Here is a 19,628-nt window from a genome sequence, read left to right on the forward strand (position 1 = left end):
TTCAACACATTCGATCACAAACTTTATTTTAGACCTTGGACTGCACAGGGGGCTCGTAGTTGTCTGGGCGGTCCACCTTGGCGCCCACGTCCTCCCCGGTAGCGGTGGTGGACTTGCCGCTCTCGCCGTGCATCTCCAGCAGCTTGCCCAGGTCAAAACGAGGCTTCTTCAACACCTTGACCTGTGGGTGTAGAAGAAATGGGGTGTGAGTAAGGTTCATATTCTCAGACATTTCAGGGCTTACACAACATTTAGTATAGCATTTGTATGTAGAGGTTGTGTTGGTATTTCCATGGGTAGTTTTATGAGACTTCTGCACCATGAACATGAAAACACACTGATGAGAACCTAATCAATCTCCTTTTCGGCCTTTGGAAATGGTTGATGTGAGAGGCAAATAAGGATGGGAATAAGTAGCCATTTACCCACAAGCACCTGACAGCTAACACCTTACTTATAGCCAGGGTTCCCGACTAATGAATCGCGAAGGACTGGCTGGGGGTCACAATGCCTTGGTAGAAACAAATGACTTGGGGCAATGATTTTTAGAGCCTATCATTTTGAGATTCTGTGCTTTTCTTCTGCTGGTGCTCTATACTTCTTCTGGTGTGTATTGAGAGGGAATATTAAGGTGTCTTTTGGGGCATGTCAGGACTGGTTGTGGGTGAAAGTTAGGGATTGAAAAATGTGTGAAACAAACTCCTCATATCTGGGGGTCACATTTCAAGATTTTGGGAAAAGGTTCGCCAGTGCAAGAATATTGGGAACCACTGCCTCACGATATTGAACCATAAATGTGTCCTCTTAGAATCACAGGATAACAAGCACTGCCACCACAGCCAAGAGTGATTGAGCCTGAAATGGGTTCAAGTGTCCTGTGTCTTGTGGAGAAGTGAAGAGTGGCATCGCAGTTATCAAACAGGTCCAACACTGTCACATAACTCTTGCTGTCTATAAACCTAACTGAACAATTCTTCCAATGGAGTCAGTCTTGAAAAAGTGTTTGATCACATTTTTTTTAGAGCCGACAGTTTAGATCCTGAACGACTTAAATGTGATGCGGAAACATGCTAATTTAATGAAGATGACTGTGTAAGCCAATATTAGTATGTTGTAATGAAGGGAGGCGGGAGGGAGTGGGAGGTAAATAAAGTGTTTAAGTTTAGCCGTTTTAAAAGCTGGAGCAAGAGAAGGTGGAGGGAAGAGGTGAGATAGAAGACTGGGAACAGGAAGCAGGAAACTGTAGGACAGCACACACGAGACAGGATTTAAAATTAGATAAATGTTGTCAGTGCTGTGCCAATGAATTCATTAACTTTTGCTTTCCATACAGCTAATGTATGGACAAACAAAGCTAAGATATTAACAACCTTTTAGAGTGTAAAGCTTTCTTTACCCTACAATGTAATGCTAAACTTTTAAATATTTATAAACCTGGACAGCTCTGGCATTAAAAGTATATATTTACCAGATTTTAAGTTACTGTGGATACTGACACTGGCTTGTCATGAGTGGGTGAAACTGCTCTTTACTTCCAGCTACCAATACATCTCTCTTATAAGTAGGGTAAAAGGTCGAAGGTTATGGGTATCTTCAAGCACATGGCAGGCAGCAACCTTTACAAATATTCAACACAAAAAGAGCTCACTTGTTAGATAAGGTCTCAGATGAGTATATGAATTTACTGAAAACAAATATCATGACACATGACAGACAGCAATAAAACTCAACAACAAAAGAGTTCACTCCTTTGGATGGCAAGTCTCATAAGTAGTAAACACCCACCTTGCGGATGTGGACTTCCTTAAGGGGGTAGATGAGGTTGCAGGCCTTGCGGATATCATCAGCCATGGAGTCGGGGATGAGCTTGTTCACTACCTCCTTCAGCTCACTGGAGTTAACTGCACGGGTGATGATGTCCACCATCTTCTTGCGGATGTTCTTGACCTGTGTGTGCTGGGCGTAGGCTGTCTTGCGGGTCTGGCTTGACACCTTCTCCGTGAAGCCGATGCAGAAGACGCGCAGGATGTAGCCGTCGGTGGTCTTAACATCAGCGTTGGCCTCGATGCAAGTCTGGGGAACAAGGGTTAGGTTAGTTTAAGAGGAACCAGAAACAAGAAACAGTTGCCCCTTAACCCCTTGACTGGATTTCCTACAAGAAGACATCACCAAGCTACAGGATGGAACAAAAAAAGTGGCTGCTACAATTCAATGAAGAAAAATGTTAAGTCATGCACCTTGGGGGGAATATACAACATACCAATACCACATGGGAAACACTGCACTATCCACCACAGAGGCAGAGAAAGACCTGGGACTATATGTTACCAGGCTACCAGTGAAAGCAAAATCTGTGCCAATCACAGCGGACAGGTTAACATTTGTAGTTTTGATTATTCACGAGGAAGCCCGCAATGTTTGTCTTGGATGATATTTTTCCCCCCTACAAAACGATAAAAAAATCTACTCTCCATCACCGTGCTCTTCAGTCGGCAAAGGAAAGCTCTCCCACAGCCATTGAATCAGCTCAACCTTCAACCTCTTCACTAACACCAGTTGTAGTAGACAGCAGTGACAATGACATAGATGACCCTGTATTGTGCTAGTTTTAACTTTATTCTTACAGCTTTTGTGCCCACTATGATGTTTCTACAGATTCACAAAGGGCATTCATTTAGATGTATAAGAAAATGGAGGCTTTAGGAGTGGTTTTAAAAGGGGCAGTAAATGTTCATGGATGTTAAGTAACCCCACAAAAGTTAAGGTAAATGTTAAAGGTAAGTTAGGGGCACATGCTACAGCTATGTGTGGCCTCAATGCTCATCTCCGTTGTATTGGCCTTTGAGCAAAAGTTAAGGGATGGCTGTATATACCGTATTTCCCGCCATATAAGACGCACTCTTTCAAAAAAGAAGATTCGAAAAATCACCCTGCGTCTTATACCCCGATGGTTAGGTTTTGGTAGTAGGCCTAGGGGTTATTGTTACTAGTACGAAACCAACAACCAAAACACCTCCGTTTAACAGAATATTTCACAATGTCCCCAGAATTAAATATACCATATTTTGCGGCATATAAACCGCACTTTTTTCACTCAGAAAAAAGTTACCCCTGCGCGGTATAAGCTGAAGGTACAAATTTCGATTGATTTAAATAATAAATAGTGAGATGCAATGGAAAAGGAAAGTGTGAATAAGCATAAGATAGGAGGAGGACAAGTGAAGCGATAAAATTGTACAGGTCACAAGAAGACGCACCACGTGTGCCGCGTCGTGGACACAAAATACAACAACACCGCGGTGCGCCAGTCACCTGTGTGCCGGGTACCTTGGTGGTAATGGTTAAAGCGGCTATTACACGGGAACAATATTGATGGAGCAGGGTGCTGCCTGACGTGACTGCTCGGCGACTGTGGGGCGGACCGGAGCAGATTAGTCTGGGGGTATTCTGCTGTAGCGGCCTGGCCAGCTGACGTTTTCTGTGATATATGTTCGAAAGAACTAATATCCATGGATGACTAAAGTGTTAATTGTAAACGCATTTTTGTTTCACATTGTAAAAATAGCTGTATTAACCCTTTCAGTCCAGGGGACATATATTTAAGTCCTGGTTGCCAACCGCTCCCATCCGGTGGACGTGTCTATACGTCCTGCTTGCTACGTGTAACATACGGGAAACGTGTATATAAGTCCCGTTTAATTTTTGTATGCCATAGCAGGGATACGTTTTCTGGGACATGGATGGTTTTAGAGAAAACAATGTGGGGAACAAAATTATACAGTAACGAAGAAGAAATTCTGCTGTAAGAACATTTGCAGACATATCTTTATCTCACACACACACACACACAAAGGGAGGAGGGGGCTTGATAAGTTAGGCCTATATATATCATGTGTGTGGAGTTCCTCTTCCTTTGAGTTGCCAAGTGGCTGGCTAGTGAGTGCATTACTCACCACCCCCTCGGCTCAAGGATGTGGCCTCCCTTCCCTGCCTCCCTTACATCCATCCTGCTGTCTCTATTCTCTTTCTTTCTTCCTTCCTTCCTTATACATATATATGGTAGATAATAAAAGCACAGAAGATAGAAGATAAAATGAACTTACAGCAAGGAACAACATCCTGATAAAGAACATATGAAGAGGTGATAAAGAATTGTTGTATTTCATTCTAGTGTCAGTTTAAAAGAAGAAAAGGAAATGAAACACATAGAAAACATTACCCCCCACTTCTGTCCCATTCTCTCACCTGCCACTTCTTGACCATGGAGCGCAGTTTGTCAGTGGTGAGGTTGAAGCCGTGGAAGTTGCACAGCACATTCTTGCCCTGAACCTCCTCGGCGATGAGACGGAACTTCCTGAAACTCCTCTCAGCATCAGACTCGTTCTGGAGGTCAGCCAGCGACACCTCAAACACACGCCCCTTCAGGCCCTCGGAGGCAATCTCTGTGAGGGGGAAGAGGAGGAAGGATGGTAAGATAGGTCTCTCTCTCTCTCTCTCATTTTTTACTATTTATTGTTTCTGAGAAAGATTAGAATAGAATTCCTTTAGATCTTTTTAACCTTTTTTTGTTGTTGTTGTTGTTGCTGAAGAGGAAAAGAATGATCTTGACTTTTTTTTTACTTCTTTACTTTTTGCTTGAGTAAGATGATAATTATAATCAAGTGACCCTATTCTTAATTTTTTGTCTTTTGCTTTTGCTTATGAGGAAGACTTGGATAAATTCATTGTCTTACTCCTTTCTTAAAGAGGAATAGAGAGGAGCAGACACTGTTTACCAGGGCAGCGCTCCTTCAATACCAAACATGTCACAATTATTGAGCAAGCCTTCTGTTGTACAGTTTGTGCTTGGAAGGTATTTATATATATTCATACTTGAGTAAAGGATGTAAATAATTACTTAAGATTTAAGATAATTTTGTTGAGTTGAGCTTTATATCTCTGCTCTCCATTCCTTTGTTATATGCTATGGAGTAAAATGAAACTATTATTACTAAGTATTGCTTCCTCCTCCTTTTGTGGTATGCTGGGGTGCGGCAATAAACGGAACAAGTTCCCCAATAAGTCATTCTACACCCCCAGCTGTGGACAAGATAGGGAAGTGAAAGGAGAGAAAATAATATGAGAACGCTAAGGGCAGTGGCCACACCACAGCATGCCACAAAAGGAGGAGGAAGCAATACAAAGTGGAACAGGTCAGAAGAAGAGCGGTTTGTTTTACTGGTCCTCCGGAGCTCGGCCTGAATTTGAACTTGACGAGTTGTACACGGCACCTATTAGTACTCTGCCACTTGTTTTGATCTAGAATGTTTCCTATGATTTTCCAAAAGGTTTGAAGATTAGTAGAGGATATACATAATAACAGGAGCACTTCACAAGGTTGGAAATGATACCAAACCTAAACTGTTAGTACTCTGCCACTTGTTTTGATCTAGACTAAATACTATGGTTTTCCAGGTGGTTAGGTCAGTAAGATATAAATACAGGCACACTTCGTAAGGTAGGAAACGACACAAATCCTAATCTACTACTCTACCACTACACCTACTACTTCCTACCACCCCTTCTGCAGTGCTGGGGATGTATTGCCTCAGCAGTGGCCACTACCAAAACCCCAGTGTGCACTTACTGGTTCCTTGCGTGCGGTTGACGAGGGTCTTGCCCACGTTCCTGTTGAAGAAGAGTGCCGGGGACTTGACATCATACCAGTCCTTGCGGGTGAACGGGTCAATCCTGCAAACAAGAGTACAACAATAAGTAAGCAACCATTGTTAGTCTCATTACTGTCCACATAACCTCTTGTAGCTGGGTTAGATTATGAGTATCTTCAAATGACAAGCAGCAACTTAATAAAAATCTGCAAGCTTACTGTGTCAGGTTGAAAGTCTCATCACGGAGGAAGCATGAATGAACTTACTGAGTACACGAGTATGATGACTAGGTAACAGAATCTTCTGACACATGGCTGTATAATATTCCAATGATATTTCCACACTATTTTAATCTGAAGAAAAAGTATGTGAAAGTTGAGCCCAAACCCAGTCGTTAAATACATTTTTTCTTCTGTGCAAACCTTTAATTAGTGTAATTTTTTTTATTGGAAAAATGACGTGAGGGTGGCACAGAAATTCATTTTATCGTCTTTTAAAAAAGCATCAAATAATAAGTGAAATATATATCTTGTTCCCTAAAGAACCTAAAACACAGCCTTGTGGCAATGAAGTTGTTTGGCAGAAACACTACCTTTTCCCAACTCACCCAAGAACTCAATAATAAATCACATCAAACAGTTGTAACCTGACCTAACCCACTGGTGAGAAGTTGACTCACAGGCAAAGATCAGCTTACCACAGAGCAAGTGTTGCAGTCAATCATGAGAGTAAACAGACTATAGAGTACGGCTACCAACTGAACATAAGGGCGTAGGAGTCTGCATGAGGCCAGTAGGCCTGTACAAGGCAGCTCCTTTGAACCTAAGTTCCCGTGTATCTAACCCCACCTATAGTCCGGCAAATCTTAAGTGGCGGCTCTGACGTAGACAGCCCGCTAGACACTGGTGCTATGTCTCCAACTGACCTTGCGTACCGTGCCTCTCACACCCTTCTCTCTCTCTCTCCCCGTGTCTCTCTCTTTCTCACTCTAGTATAAAAACAAATATATTTTTTACGATTGATTATCTATCTGTGAGTGAATACAAAGAAATTTGTACAACACTTGGCAGCGTTGCCACCGCGGTGTTGTCAGCTCAAGTCTGAATCATACTCCTCTCAACCCAACACACCGCAGTTGCCAGTTGCTCTGCCTGCTTTAATTATCGCTTTCTGCCATTTTTTAGTGTGTGTCTGCCATCTGCCATACAATGTCACCCATATGGCATAATTATAATAAAATATGGAGACTGTACCTATATATGATATGGAATGCCAGGATCGTCAAGCAAATTCCGATGTGAGTCATATGCAGGTGAATGGTGAGGTTCCGCTGGGGATGGCCAGGGAGTGGGGAAGGAGTGGTCGCTAAGAAGGGGTAAAGAGTCTTGGTGCGATTTTTTAAAGAGGTTTATTATTAATATTCTTATTATTATTATGCATTGTCATGCACCATACTCCCCGAATGAGAGTACACCCCCACTTTTCTCGCGCGCACGCACACATACACAGACAGACAGACAGAGAGAGAGAGAGAGAGAGAGAGAGAGAGAGAGAGAAGGGTGTGAGAGGCACAGTGTGCGAGGTCAGTTAGAGACGTGGCAACAGGGTCTAGCGGGCTGTCTACGTCAGAGCCGCCACTTAAGATTTGCCGGACTATAATATCGCTGTCCATGAATTTATCTAATCTATTTTTGAATGTGACAATTGTATTGGCACTCACCACATGACTGCTAAGCCTATTCCATTCATCCATCACTCTGTTAGTAAACCAATTTTTGCCTATGTCCTTGTTGAATCTGAATTTATCCAGTTGAAACCCATTACGACATGTCCTACCCAGTTGTCTTACCAACAAAACCTTATGAATATCCCCCTTATTAAAGCCCTTCATCCATTTATAAACCTCGATCATGTCTCCACGCACCCTTCGCCTTTCTAGAGAATGCAAGTTTAACTGTGAGTCTTTCCTCGTATGGCAAGTTTCTCAACCCCTGAATCATCTTAGACATCCTCCTCTGCACCGATTCTAACATTTTGATATCCATTCTATAGTAAGGTGACCAGAAATGAACCACATAGTCAAGATGAGGTCTAACTAATGCTAAATAAAGTTTGAGGAAGACTTCGGCGCTTCTGTTGCTCACGCTCCTTGAAATGAATCCCAGTACCCTATTTGCTCAATTTTTAGCTTGAATGCATTGTGCCCTTGGATGGAGGTCAGAGCTCACTAAGACCCCTAAATCCTTCTGCACCCAGACCTGCTTATGAGAGTGTCATTTAAGCAATAGTTATGTGAAGGGTTGCTCCTACCTACACTCAGAATACTGCACTTCCCTACATTGAACTTCATCTGCCATTTATCCGCCCAGTCATACAATCTGTTTAGTTCATCCTGGAGAATACTAGTGTCCTGATCCGACTCAATTACTCTACCGATCTTGGTATCATCTGCAAACTTTCTGACATCACTACTAATTCCTGTATCTAAGTCATTGATATAAATAATAAACAAAAGTGGACCTAATACCGAACCTTGTGGGACCCCACTCCTAACACATCCCCAGTCAGATCTTTAACCATTGATTTGCACTCTTTGTTTCCTATTGCTAAGCCACACCGTGACCCAGTTCAAAACTTTACCCTCTACTCCGTGAGCCTGTAATTTAAGCAATAGTCGTTGGTGAGGAACTTTGTCAAACGCTTAAATGAAGAAAGACAGCTTTTACTTCTGCTGCCATCACTTCTACTACCACTACCATTACTGCTACTACTACTACTACTGATGCTGCTGCTATACTATTATGAAGTTTGCTTTCATCTCATCGAAGAGAGAGCTAACAAAAGAAGAATGGCACGAGGGGACCTGCTGCAACGCGTGACCTAACTTGCCCACACCCAAACTGTCCATTGCACATCTTCATCTCTTAAGCTTTAGCCTACCTCTAATGAATCTATTGTCAGCATGCCAAGCAATTCCATTGTACAGAACAAGGAATCTTAGTAATATCTGTGTGGCCGGTGCTGTTGTTCTCCCCCCCCTCTCAATGCACAGACCCATAGTGTGCCATGCCATTAGTGATCGCCCCGGAGGACTTAACTGCCGGACACAGCACGGGCCAGTGTTAAGGCGCGGTGAACCTAATAGCCTAGACTAGGTTAGGTTAAATGAGGTCCGCTTCACTGCCTTGGAAGGGGAACACGAGGCTCGCACCCCCCGAAGACAGGAACTCTTCCCTCGCCCGCGCCTGATGACGGAGATGGGGGGTTGACAGGAATGTTCTGTGGATTATTCCTTGCTCTGTTTATCACTACTTTCTTCCCTGTGTTAGGACAGAGCAGAGGGGAGGCAAGGACCCGCGGAATCGAACGCCCAAACGGACTATTTGAAACGGTTTGACTATAGTAACAATACATACTTCAAAAGAGCTACTTTACAGACGTTAAACCAAAATATAGGTGTAGTCACCCTGCCATCACTCACAGGAAACCGCACCCAAAAGTTTACTCATAACATCCATTATGCGTCACCCAAACAACTACTGCCGCCATTTAGTTAGAGGAAGCCAAGAGACTGAATATATATGACAAAACAGCTTCACGAACAAACCTAATTACAAGCAGTCATCACAGTAACCGAATTTGGAAGTGCAGTCAGTCATCAGCATCACTCATGTTGCCGTTTAGTTCATAAGAAGCTAATAACAACAAATGAATGAATAGCCTCAGAAACAAATGTAATTACAAGCAGTCATTACAGTAACCAAATCTAGAAGTGCAATCAAAGTCATCAGCATCACATCAACGTCATTAATCTTGACGGAAACGTGAAAATGGAATAGTGGGAACCCGGCCTAAGTCAAGGAAATACACTTGCAAGAATCCATCGCCAGGACCTTCAGGTAATTTAATTAGATTTTTCTACTCCTGGAGCCTGAAGTCCAGCTATAACATTTAAAAAGTCCAGATTTGGACTGCAGGCCACCAGTTGAGTAGCCCTGTCATGTTAGCACCTCAATTTCAGCCTATTTGCTCTTTTACTGTCACTCTTAATTACCGTTTACCGTTGATGAGGTTTAAGGCACGGCTCCACTGCCAGTGCAGCAGAGCAAGGCATGAATATCCATCTACTCAAATCCAATCTGGCCATTAATAACTGCTGACTGGTCTACATATTAGTGCATTATTAAACTGGTAGCCTCACATTCACCGGGTTCGAATCCCCACGCTACCACCGGATTTTTCAGTCACCGCCGAGTGGCTTAACCTCTTCACTCTTCCCATATCCGAGTACTATACCGAGAAGAAATAAAACACACTGGCTGAAATGACCATGAATATGCTACGAATCGGATGCAGGGTTAAAACTACCCACATGCTGTCCTGAAGACCACCCATCAACCCGGACTCTAGAGGAAGCCCGAGTTCCAGGGGGCAGCATGAGCCAATGCAAGATGGCGCCACTATAAACACTCGCCTACGCCAGAACGGGCTGGACCGACCATCAGGCCCCACCTGGAAGAAGCCTTGGGCCGACCATCAGGCCCCACCAGGAAGATGCCTACCGGCGCAACAGGCGACGTAAAAAAAATAAAAAATAAAATAAATAAAAAAAAAAATATATATATATATATATAAACAAAAGGTCCAATCAGCATCCAGTTAGCCCCACCTGCACCCTTGAAACAAACCCCTTAGCTACTTAACTCTATGACTTAATATTTTCTTTCACAAACCTTTCACTCAGAAGCTGACCACAACAAGAAATCAAGGTTACTGAAGGACTTAACACTGTGATTACACTCCCTGCAGAGACTATGGAAAAGTTAATGCCTATTATACACATGGAAAACCCTTGAAGCACGTCCTAAACCCGGCAACACTTGGAGGGGGCAGCACAGCTTTTTACCCCTATGTACCCCAAAATGTGCCACAATGTAAATTTGGTAAATGTTCAGAGTTGCCCATCTCAAAATTTGATACACTGGCTATTTATTTCGGGCCTAAATATTGTGCTTTTTCATTAAGAGTTTTTTTCTTCGGAAACTACTAAAAAGTGACTAATTGCAATTTCATCATCCGCCGCCACAGCTGCAAAATAGCTCGCAGAGGGTTTAGGGTGGGGGAACATAATTAAACTATCCCAACCGAACTTTACGACCTAACAGCTAACGAGGGGGGCTTCGACATGAACATTCAATGTGTTTATAAAAACCCTAATGACCACTATATGTACTCCATTTTACCCCAATGAACACAGAGGTAGGGTTCACAATCAGGGACCACTGGGGTATATGGACATGCCAAGAGGCCACATGCACCCTTGTTTTGGCCACACCTGCTACTGGGAAGGATTGACTGATTTATTGGGTTATGAATCATGACGCTACACAAAATAGGAATTATGAAATCAATTATGATACATGGCAGCACAGCAATGAGCAGGACAGTCGAGGCAGCGGCTGGGGTGCAGCAGTTGAGTTTTGAAGTTAGTTCCAAATCATGTGCACCATCATATTGTGGTTAAAGTGCATGTATTTTTTCCCCTTTAGCCATAACATGAAGGCGTGTGGGGTATCCTTCCTCAACACCCTGCCAGCCATTACGATCACTCCTGCCCCTGCCAGCCATAATGTTCCTAAGCCTTCCCCTGCCACCCATAGTGTTCCTTACCCTGACCCCAAACACTCAAGACCACATTACCCAACGAGCCTCCTTCCTCAACACCCTGCCAACCATTACCATCACTCCTGCACCTGCCAGCCATAATGTTCCTTAGCCTTCCCCTGCCAGCCATAGTGTTCCTTAGCCTGACCCCAAACACTCAAGATCACATTACCCAACGAGCTTCCTTCCTCAACACCCTGCCAGCCATTACGATCACTCCTGCCCCTGCCAGCCATAGTGTTCCTTAGCCTTCCCCTGCCAGCCATAGTGTTCCTTAGCGTGACCCCAAACATTCAAGACCACATTACCCAACGCGCCTCCTTCGTCAACACCCTGCCAGCCATTACGATCACTCCTGCCCCTGCCAGCCATAGTGTTCCTAAGCCTTCCCCTGCCAGCCATAGTGTTCCTTAGCGTGACCCCAAACATTCAAGACCACATTACCCAACGAGCCTCCTTCGTCAACACCCTGCCAGCCATTACGATCACTCCCGCCCCTGCCAGCCATAGTGTTCCTTAGCCTTCCCCTGCCAGCCATAATATTCCTTAGCCTTCCTCTGCCAGCCATAATGTTCCTTAGCCTTCCCTTGCCAGCCAGTGTTCCTTAGCCTGACCCCAAACACTCAAGACCACATTACCCTACGAGCCTCTTTCCTCAACACCCTGCCAGCCATTACGATCACTCCCGCCCCTGCCAGCCATAATGTTCCTTAGCCTTCCCCTGCCAACCATAATATTCATCCCTGCCGCATCACCACCCCGCGCCCTACCAGCCTCCTCGCCGCCCGCACACACGTCCATATTTATCCCCCATTATCTCCCGCATCACCCTCGGCAGGAAGCTTCACGGGCGCCATAATAATAGAATAGAGGTTCATGTATAAGATTAATGGCGTCTCATGTACTTACACCTTCTTCTTCGACCCCTTCTTGCCCGATTTGTTGAGTCCCTTGTTCTTTCCGACGGCCATGTCTGCGGCGGGAGGGCTAGAGGCCGAGCTTGTGATGACTGGGACGATGGTTCTCCCACACTTGACAAGTTATCGTACTCAGAGCCTCGTATTTACCGGGTTCTGAGCCGTAGTTATTGCCAAAAATCACCAATATTTAACCATTTTAGTGATGACTATATTTAAAGGCAGTTATTGGGGTCGAGGAGGCAGTTTTGGGGTCGGAAATCGGCAAACATAGGAGGCTGAGCACGACAATCTGGCAACTTCTTTCAGCCTTGGGAAATTATCGTATTCGTCGCCTCGCATTTTCATAGTTATTTTGACCGATAAAACAGCCCAAAATACACGAAAACATCAATAAATAACTGTTTTAACCCTAACTTTAATTTTCTATCGTAATTTGTGTAGGTACGAGAGTTTGAAGATTAAAAACGATAAATACAATGTGGTGAGTACGACAATCTGGCAACGCTGGGTTCTCATCAGCTGACCTCACTCCCCTTTTAAATTCTCCTTTGCCTCGATTTTTGGTTTTACGGCTTTCTTTGTGGTTTTATATACGCGCTTTTAAATGGAAAGAAGAGGGAGATGGGTGATTTTGTACTATTTGGATATGTATTACCGTACAGAAAACTTATATGATTTTTATGGCTCTTTTAGGTTTTACTGCTTTCTTTGTGGTCTTATATAAGTGTTTTTAGGTGGAAAGAAGAAGGAATATGGGTGTTTTTTTTTTTTATACTATATGGATATATATTATAGAAAACTATTTACGGCCGTTTTGAGGGTACACTAAAATATTCTCACTACTGCTGCTCTTTCATTTCTTTGCATATGATATTCCCTTTGGCCTCTATCTTGCCCAGTGGCGTACCCAGAAAATTGAAAAGGGGGTGGCTAATATATATATACATATATATATATATATATATATATATATATATATATATATATATATATATATATATATATATATATTTTTTTTTTTTTTTTTTTTTTATGCTTCCAGTTTTATTGCAAGCGCAGGGATCCCATACAGCTTGAGGATTCGGGTTAGATCGCTAGGGTAAATTTTTTTTTTTTTTATACATACATGCATTGATACATACATATACATACATTGTACATTTTAGAAGTTTGTTGGTAGGATATAAGTACAGCATAAATCTGGGAGATTTAAATAATCTTAAAAGTACTAATTTTATGTTACTTGAGCGAATATTACTTTTAAAATCTTGTTCATTTCTATAATTTGGACTGCAAAAATTTACCCTCGAAACAACAATGCTAACTTTAAAACTTTATGTTCTGATAAAAAAGTAATATACTGGCAAGGGAAAAAAATGTTATATTCATATAACATGTATAATCTTCGTTTATACAGGCTGCTGCTGTAATACATATTTTTACAAGATACATGGAAACTGGGTCAGGTATTTTATGAATATAAAATAAAAATTAACTAGATGAATTAGATTAGTTACTGTTAACAACAATACAGTGAAACTGGTTTACCTCAAATTTATGCGTCTGTTCTTACGTGCAAATTCATCAAGGACTTCATGATCATGATTTGTGTCACAATAGACAAAGTAGGGCCAGTCCATTTAAACGACTTTCACTCATTGCGTTCCTAAGGTATATTTTAAGCAATTTAAGGGCACTAAAGGATCGCTCATTGGTGGAAGTGCTAACAGGTAGGGTTGAAAAAATTGCAATAAGGTGGAAAATTTTAAATATGTGCCCAATTTTTTGGTACATGCCAATGTCTCAACAACTTGCTTTAACCTCTCATGAGATTCACGACGCTTCCAATAACTTAATTTGCCCCCATAGATATTCATCTTCAACGAGATCTGCATCTCCATCAAGAAATTTTCCATAAAATTCAACTGCCTCCTTCAGTTCACTAAAATCAGTATCAACTGAAAGAGAGGGAACAAGATTTCCCAATAACAAACTCCTAATGTGTTAAGATGCAAACCTTTCCCTGAGTTGTGCTATAACAGAGTCCGAAAATGGGAGAAAAATAGCTCTTCCATAGTACTCCTATGGAGTTGCTGTTGAAGGGTTAGCCTTAATTATGTTTCTGATGACCACTGATTGTTCAAGGCTTCTGGATGATATCTCCGGACCTTTCCTCAGCTTGGGCAAAAAGTTGGTTGAACTTATTTCCATCACGATAGAACTGAAATGCATCAATGCAGCTCTGTGTAGCTACACTTCCAAGAGCACCCATCAGTTCTTGTTGTGACCCCTGCAGCTTTCTGGCAAGGGTTTAGTGACACTTAATTAGAACTGAGGTGAGCACTTCAAAACTCATGAGAAAACCTGGGTCACTTATTGCTTTAGATTAGGCTTGGCTGCTGATTCTTCACCTAACGTGTTTTGCATTAGATAATTATTCTAAACCATTATTTCATTATTTACCCACCTGATTAACTGAATTATCCGGGGCATCAGCCGAGTCAGTGGTGACTTTCTTACACCAGATAGAGTACGTACGTGAAGCGTTTTCTGGCGTGTTGTGACCAAGGAGGAAATATGTAAAGAATGGAAAGGCACAAATCCCAAGCCTGGGTGAATTCAAGAAATGACACACGCTATAGTAAAAGAATACTACATAAACAGAAAATAAAGTCTATCAATCATAATTTTCAGAAATGTGGAATTTGTGGTCAGAAAATATTATACGGATAACATGAATAGGCTACGGCCACGTGAGCCTACGTCGTCAATGAATGTTTCTCAAAATAGATCACTTGCTCTTATTCAACTCAGCAGCTCCATTGTTCAAGTGCTGAACATACAATAGTCACTCGGCCACTCTACACTGTCCACTATCAAGCACAAAAAGGTCATTAAAGGTGGTAATATAGCGGCAAAGGTCGACCTTACAGGTCCCATACGCGTCTCGCGTCGCCTGCCACTCTCCATGTCATAATACAGAAGCACATTACATACTCACCACTGTCACCAGACAAGTTCACTTGGTGCCTCTACAGTATAATTATATAGTCCTCCAATCACTTTGACAGCACCTTACACCTAAAATCAAGTAAATCTGAGAGGCAAGAAGGAGAGAAGGCACACTTACGACTTTCGTGCTCTCTCTCTCTGCCAGAGCCATCCCAATCTCGTATTCCTCTTCTTCCTGTCTCCCCGCTCCCGCTACAAACATCCATTCAGCCGCTTTCAATTGACAGCTTGATCGACGTCGCACTCTACACACAATTTTATGAACCCATCATTTAACACCTTACTTTTATTCACTCAGAGCACACCTTAATATCCTATCATTAACGCAAAACAAAACCAAAGGGGAAATAACTCGGTCACTCGGTGCCACTGAGCTCTCAACTCCACACACACACACACACATATTCGTAGTCGTAATACTAATATACATATTCCTATTATTTTCCTGTAACATTTATTTATACATTATTATTTTTCTTTGGAAAAGGGGGGGGGGCATGGCCCCCCCCCTCGGTACGCCACTGATCTTGCCTTATATCCCCACCTCCAGCATCCCTCTCCTGATATACCGAGCAACTCCCCTCCTCCACATGTCTATAATCATCTCAATACCCTCTTCCTTCCTTTATTTTGTCTTAGAACTGTCTAATTTAAGCTGCCCTCTGATATTAAAATACACTTCAATAATAATCATCATCATTTCGTTTAACGCCCGTTTTCACTAAGTCTATATACACCAAGTCAAGTCATGTGCAGGTTTGTGGGAGGTGACACGGCCGAGGCGAGGTTTATGCGTGACACTGCTTGGAGCCAAACTAGAGAATGTAGAAACAGGGATTTAGAGAAAACAAGGAAAGGTGGACTAATTTAAATCAATCACTTCAACATGCCCTCCCTCACACCCCACACCGCCGTTTGTAGGCATTGAAATTACAGTCACGCATAGCTGGGCACGATAACAGAAAACCTTATTCCCGATAACCGATAACTGATAATGGAAAACCTTATCGGTGATAACAGATAACCGATACCCGATATAAATCCACAATTCCGATACTAGCTAGCGGTAAGTCCGATAGGCGAAAACGATACTATATTGATATTTCAAATAAAAAAACAAAGATGAATTAAAATTTTCATTATCTGTATTTTAGAAACCTTACAAAACCTGAAAACCACACATTGACACATACCTATGGACGGTAATACTAGAAACGCTTGAACCGGTGTTGTGTTATTTGGCGTCCTAACCGTCAAAAGCTGGCGCTATTGTTTACAAACACTGGTCTCTCGTGAACTGAGCATGCTCAGACCAGCAAGCGTAGACCTGTACAGTCTCACAAAGCTTTTGAACCGTAATTAAGAGTTGCTGAAAGGCTGAATCAGACATACAGTACCACCATCCTCGCTGTTTCTAGAACGACACTGTACGAGTTGTATTTATATGTACAGAGTGTCGTTCTAGAAACAGCGAGGATGGTGGTACTGTATGTCTGATTCAGCCTTCCAGCAACTCTTAATGTGTTAAAATGCCTTGTGAGACTGTACAGGGCTACGCTTACTGGTCTGAACATGCGCAGCTCACGAGAGACCAGTGTTTGTAAACAAAAGCGCCAGCTTTTGACGACGGGACACCCAATAACACAACACCGGGTGCCTTCAATACCATGGCATGCTCACAAACGAATATGGAATATCAAATTTGAGGCAGTGAATAATCATTTTTGGGGCAGAATTAAATGATTTTTCTCTCTGATATATTGATTTTTGAGTGTAACAAAAAAATAACCTTGTGTTTTAATGTTGATGATATAAGGATGAAATCTCTTCACCGAAGATATTTCATACCCCAAAATTTTTTCAAACACCAGGCGCCCGGGCTACGCATGCGTAATAGGGAGACGTTTTTTTTTCTCTTTTCTGAGGCGAAAAAAAGTAGCGATTATCGCTAGTTTGTTAACAAAAGTAACGAAGATACCAATATATATTTAAATAAGTAGCGGACGGCCGATAACCCGATTTCGTTATCAGCGATAACTTAGCGCGATAACGCCCAGCTATGCAGTCACGCAATAGCACAATAGAAAGACATTTTTTCGTCAGTGGCTTGCCTGAACGCGCTGTGAAAGGAGGCGAGAATGCACATCCAGAGTGCCCATACGGCCCCAATTTTTGTCACCCCTGAACTGGCGGGTATTTTTTTTTAATAGCTCCAAGTGACGTCATCCCGCTGCTCCGCCCCAAAACAGCCTCCTGCGCGTACCGGTCGCAGTTTTGAAGCAGAGTGACGACTTGGTATATATAGACTTAGCATTTTCACTCTCCCCGAGCGGTTGGACGCTCTATGGCTCTCCTCCGTTCTACTCTGTCTTCTGCCCGATGCTCATTCAATCCCATCAATGCCAAGTCTTCCTGAACACACCTTCTCCATGTTTTCCTACGTCTACCAACTGGTCTCCTTCCTTCCAACCCCAATCTCTTCAAAACTCCCAGCACTGTATCCTCCCCTGCTCTCTTCAAATGTCCAAACCATCGGAGTCTTTCCCTTCTGAGCACTCTTTTCAGGTCCTATTCATAAATACATTTGATAACAGCATAATGAGGTAACGCAAGGTAGAATTCAATGCAGAAACAGGGAGTAAAGAAACATATATGAATAACAGAAATGGCTACGAGTGATCAGTTTATTGGCATCACAAAATAATCGATCAGTTCCCCCTGAGAGATCACATGGGTCAACAATGCAAATATTTCAACCACGGCAAAGAATTAACATATAAATCACATGACAGCCATTCATTGCATTCTTTTGTACTGTCCCATACACACAACCATATAAGGACGCATACAGTAGGACATAATTTAAGGATTCATAAGCAAGGATATAGGGACACATACACAAGGATAAACAAAGATATATAAGGATTCATACACACAAGGATTAACAAAGATATAAGGAGAGACCTACATTGTGGCTTATTCATCAACTTTCCTTCCCTGTCATAAATATATCTCTGACTTCCAACTTCTAATTCTACTACTACTACTACTACTACTACTACTACTACTACTACTACTACTACTACTACCGCTACTACTACTACTGCTACTTCTGAAGGCTAGCTAGAGTGGCCTGTGCCTCTCTCAGCATCCCTAACAGAGAGTCCACTTCAGTGGCTGTCATCTCCAGCATCTTGTCTGGCATCTCCTTCTCCTGTGATGCTGAGTGGAGGCGGAGGGAGAGAAGCAGCTGGTTGAGGCTCAGGACCTTGCTGCTGGACACTGCCACCTGAAAGAAGGGAGGGAAACATACGGACATTGCTGGAGGGAAGGCGGGAAAGTATTTGGAGGAAAGGAGGAGAAAATTAACCCCTTGACTGCAGATTTCCTGCAAAACATCACCAAGCAACAGAAATGGATCAAAAAGTGGCTGCTACAATTCAATGAAGAAAAATGTAAAGTCATGCACCTTGGGAGGGGATATCCAGCATACCAATACCACATGGGAAACACTCCACTATCCCCCACAGAGGCAGAGAAAGACCTGGGAGTATATGTTACCAGGCTACCAGTGAAGGCAAAATCCACGCCAATCACAGCGGATGAGTTAAGGACACTGCCATCTAGAGGAAAGGAGGGAAAGCATAAGAACACTGCCACCTGGAGGGAAGGAAGGAAAGGTATGGAAGTGAGAGAGAACAAAGAGAAAGAAGTAAAAATAGAGATGGTTCAAGGGGAGCGACCCATTCATAAGGTTGAAAATCTGACCATCCCAACATTTTCACTCATCAAGCTACCAGTGTGCTACGATTATTAACCCGTCCGCTGTGACTGGCACGGATTTGGCTTTCACTGGTAGCCTGGTAACATATACTCCCAGGTCTTCCTCTGCCTCTGTGGTGGATAGTGGAGTGTTTCCCATGTGGTATTGGTATGCTGGATATCCCCTCCCAAGGTGCAGGACTTTACATTTTTCTTCATAGAATCCTAGCAGCCACTTTTTGCTCCACTCCTGTAGCTTGGTGATGTCTTCTTGTAGGAAATCCACAGTCAAGGTGTTAAAAAATATTCCACAGGGTAAAATATCCTCATCAGACACTTCTAAGTTGGTGAAGATGGTGAAAAATATTTGTTTGTAAATCACTTCTAATACTTTGAATGCACTCTTCTCAAAATGTGACTCTTTCAACTTTAGAGCAACAAAACTCAAAATCCACTAGACCTGTAACAGTGGCTGAAGTTTTGTTTGAAAGAGCTTGGAATATGGACATCATAATAGAAAATAATTACCCTAGCAGCTTCAGTCTTGAGGTTATGGGCAACGTTGCCAGATTGTCGTACTCAGAGCATCGTTTTTACCGGTTTCTGACGCCTAACTATTGCC

At 42.6% G+C, this 19,628-nt stretch overlaps 2 protein-coding genes across 3 annotated transcripts in view; both read right to left on the reverse strand.

Annotated features, from left to right (window-relative positions):
- The window catches only part of LOC126999266 (40S ribosomal protein S3a-like), a 27,910-nt gene continuing 8,282 nt past the window's right edge, over positions 1-19,628 (reverse strand). The window contains exons 1-5 of one of the 2 annotated variants that reach the window (XM_050861662.1): positions 12,222-12,378; positions 5,627-5,730; positions 4,246-4,442; positions 1,786-2,073; positions 1-181 (exon numbers count right to left, since the gene is read on the reverse strand). In XM_050861662.1, the coding sequence (XP_050717619.1) occupies positions 29-181; positions 1,786-2,073; positions 4,246-4,442; positions 5,627-5,730; positions 12,222-12,283 (804 nt within the window). In that variant the 5' untranslated portion in view covers positions 12,284-12,378 and the 3' untranslated portion in view covers positions 1-28. Of the gene's footprint in view, positions 182-1,785; positions 2,074-4,245; positions 4,443-5,626; positions 5,731-12,221; positions 12,379-19,628 lie in introns of those variants that run through there. The other variant, XM_050861663.1, reaches the window with a different exon arrangement.
- The window catches only part of LOC126999265 (COMM domain-containing protein 8-like), an 18,767-nt gene continuing 17,040 nt past the window's right edge, over positions 17,902-19,628 (reverse strand). The window contains exon 6 of the mRNA XM_050861661.1: positions 17,902-18,533. Within this exon, the coding sequence (XP_050717618.1) occupies positions 18,351-18,533 (183 nt within the window). The 3' untranslated portion in view covers positions 17,902-18,350. The remainder of the gene's footprint in view (positions 18,534-19,628) is intronic.

Source organism: Eriocheir sinensis, chromosome 16, assembly GCF_024679095.1.
Source record: "Eriocheir sinensis breed Jianghai 21 chromosome 16, ASM2467909v1, whole genome shotgun sequence".
Classification (NCBI taxonomy): domain Eukaryota; kingdom Metazoa; phylum Arthropoda; class Malacostraca; order Decapoda; family Varunidae; genus Eriocheir; species Eriocheir sinensis.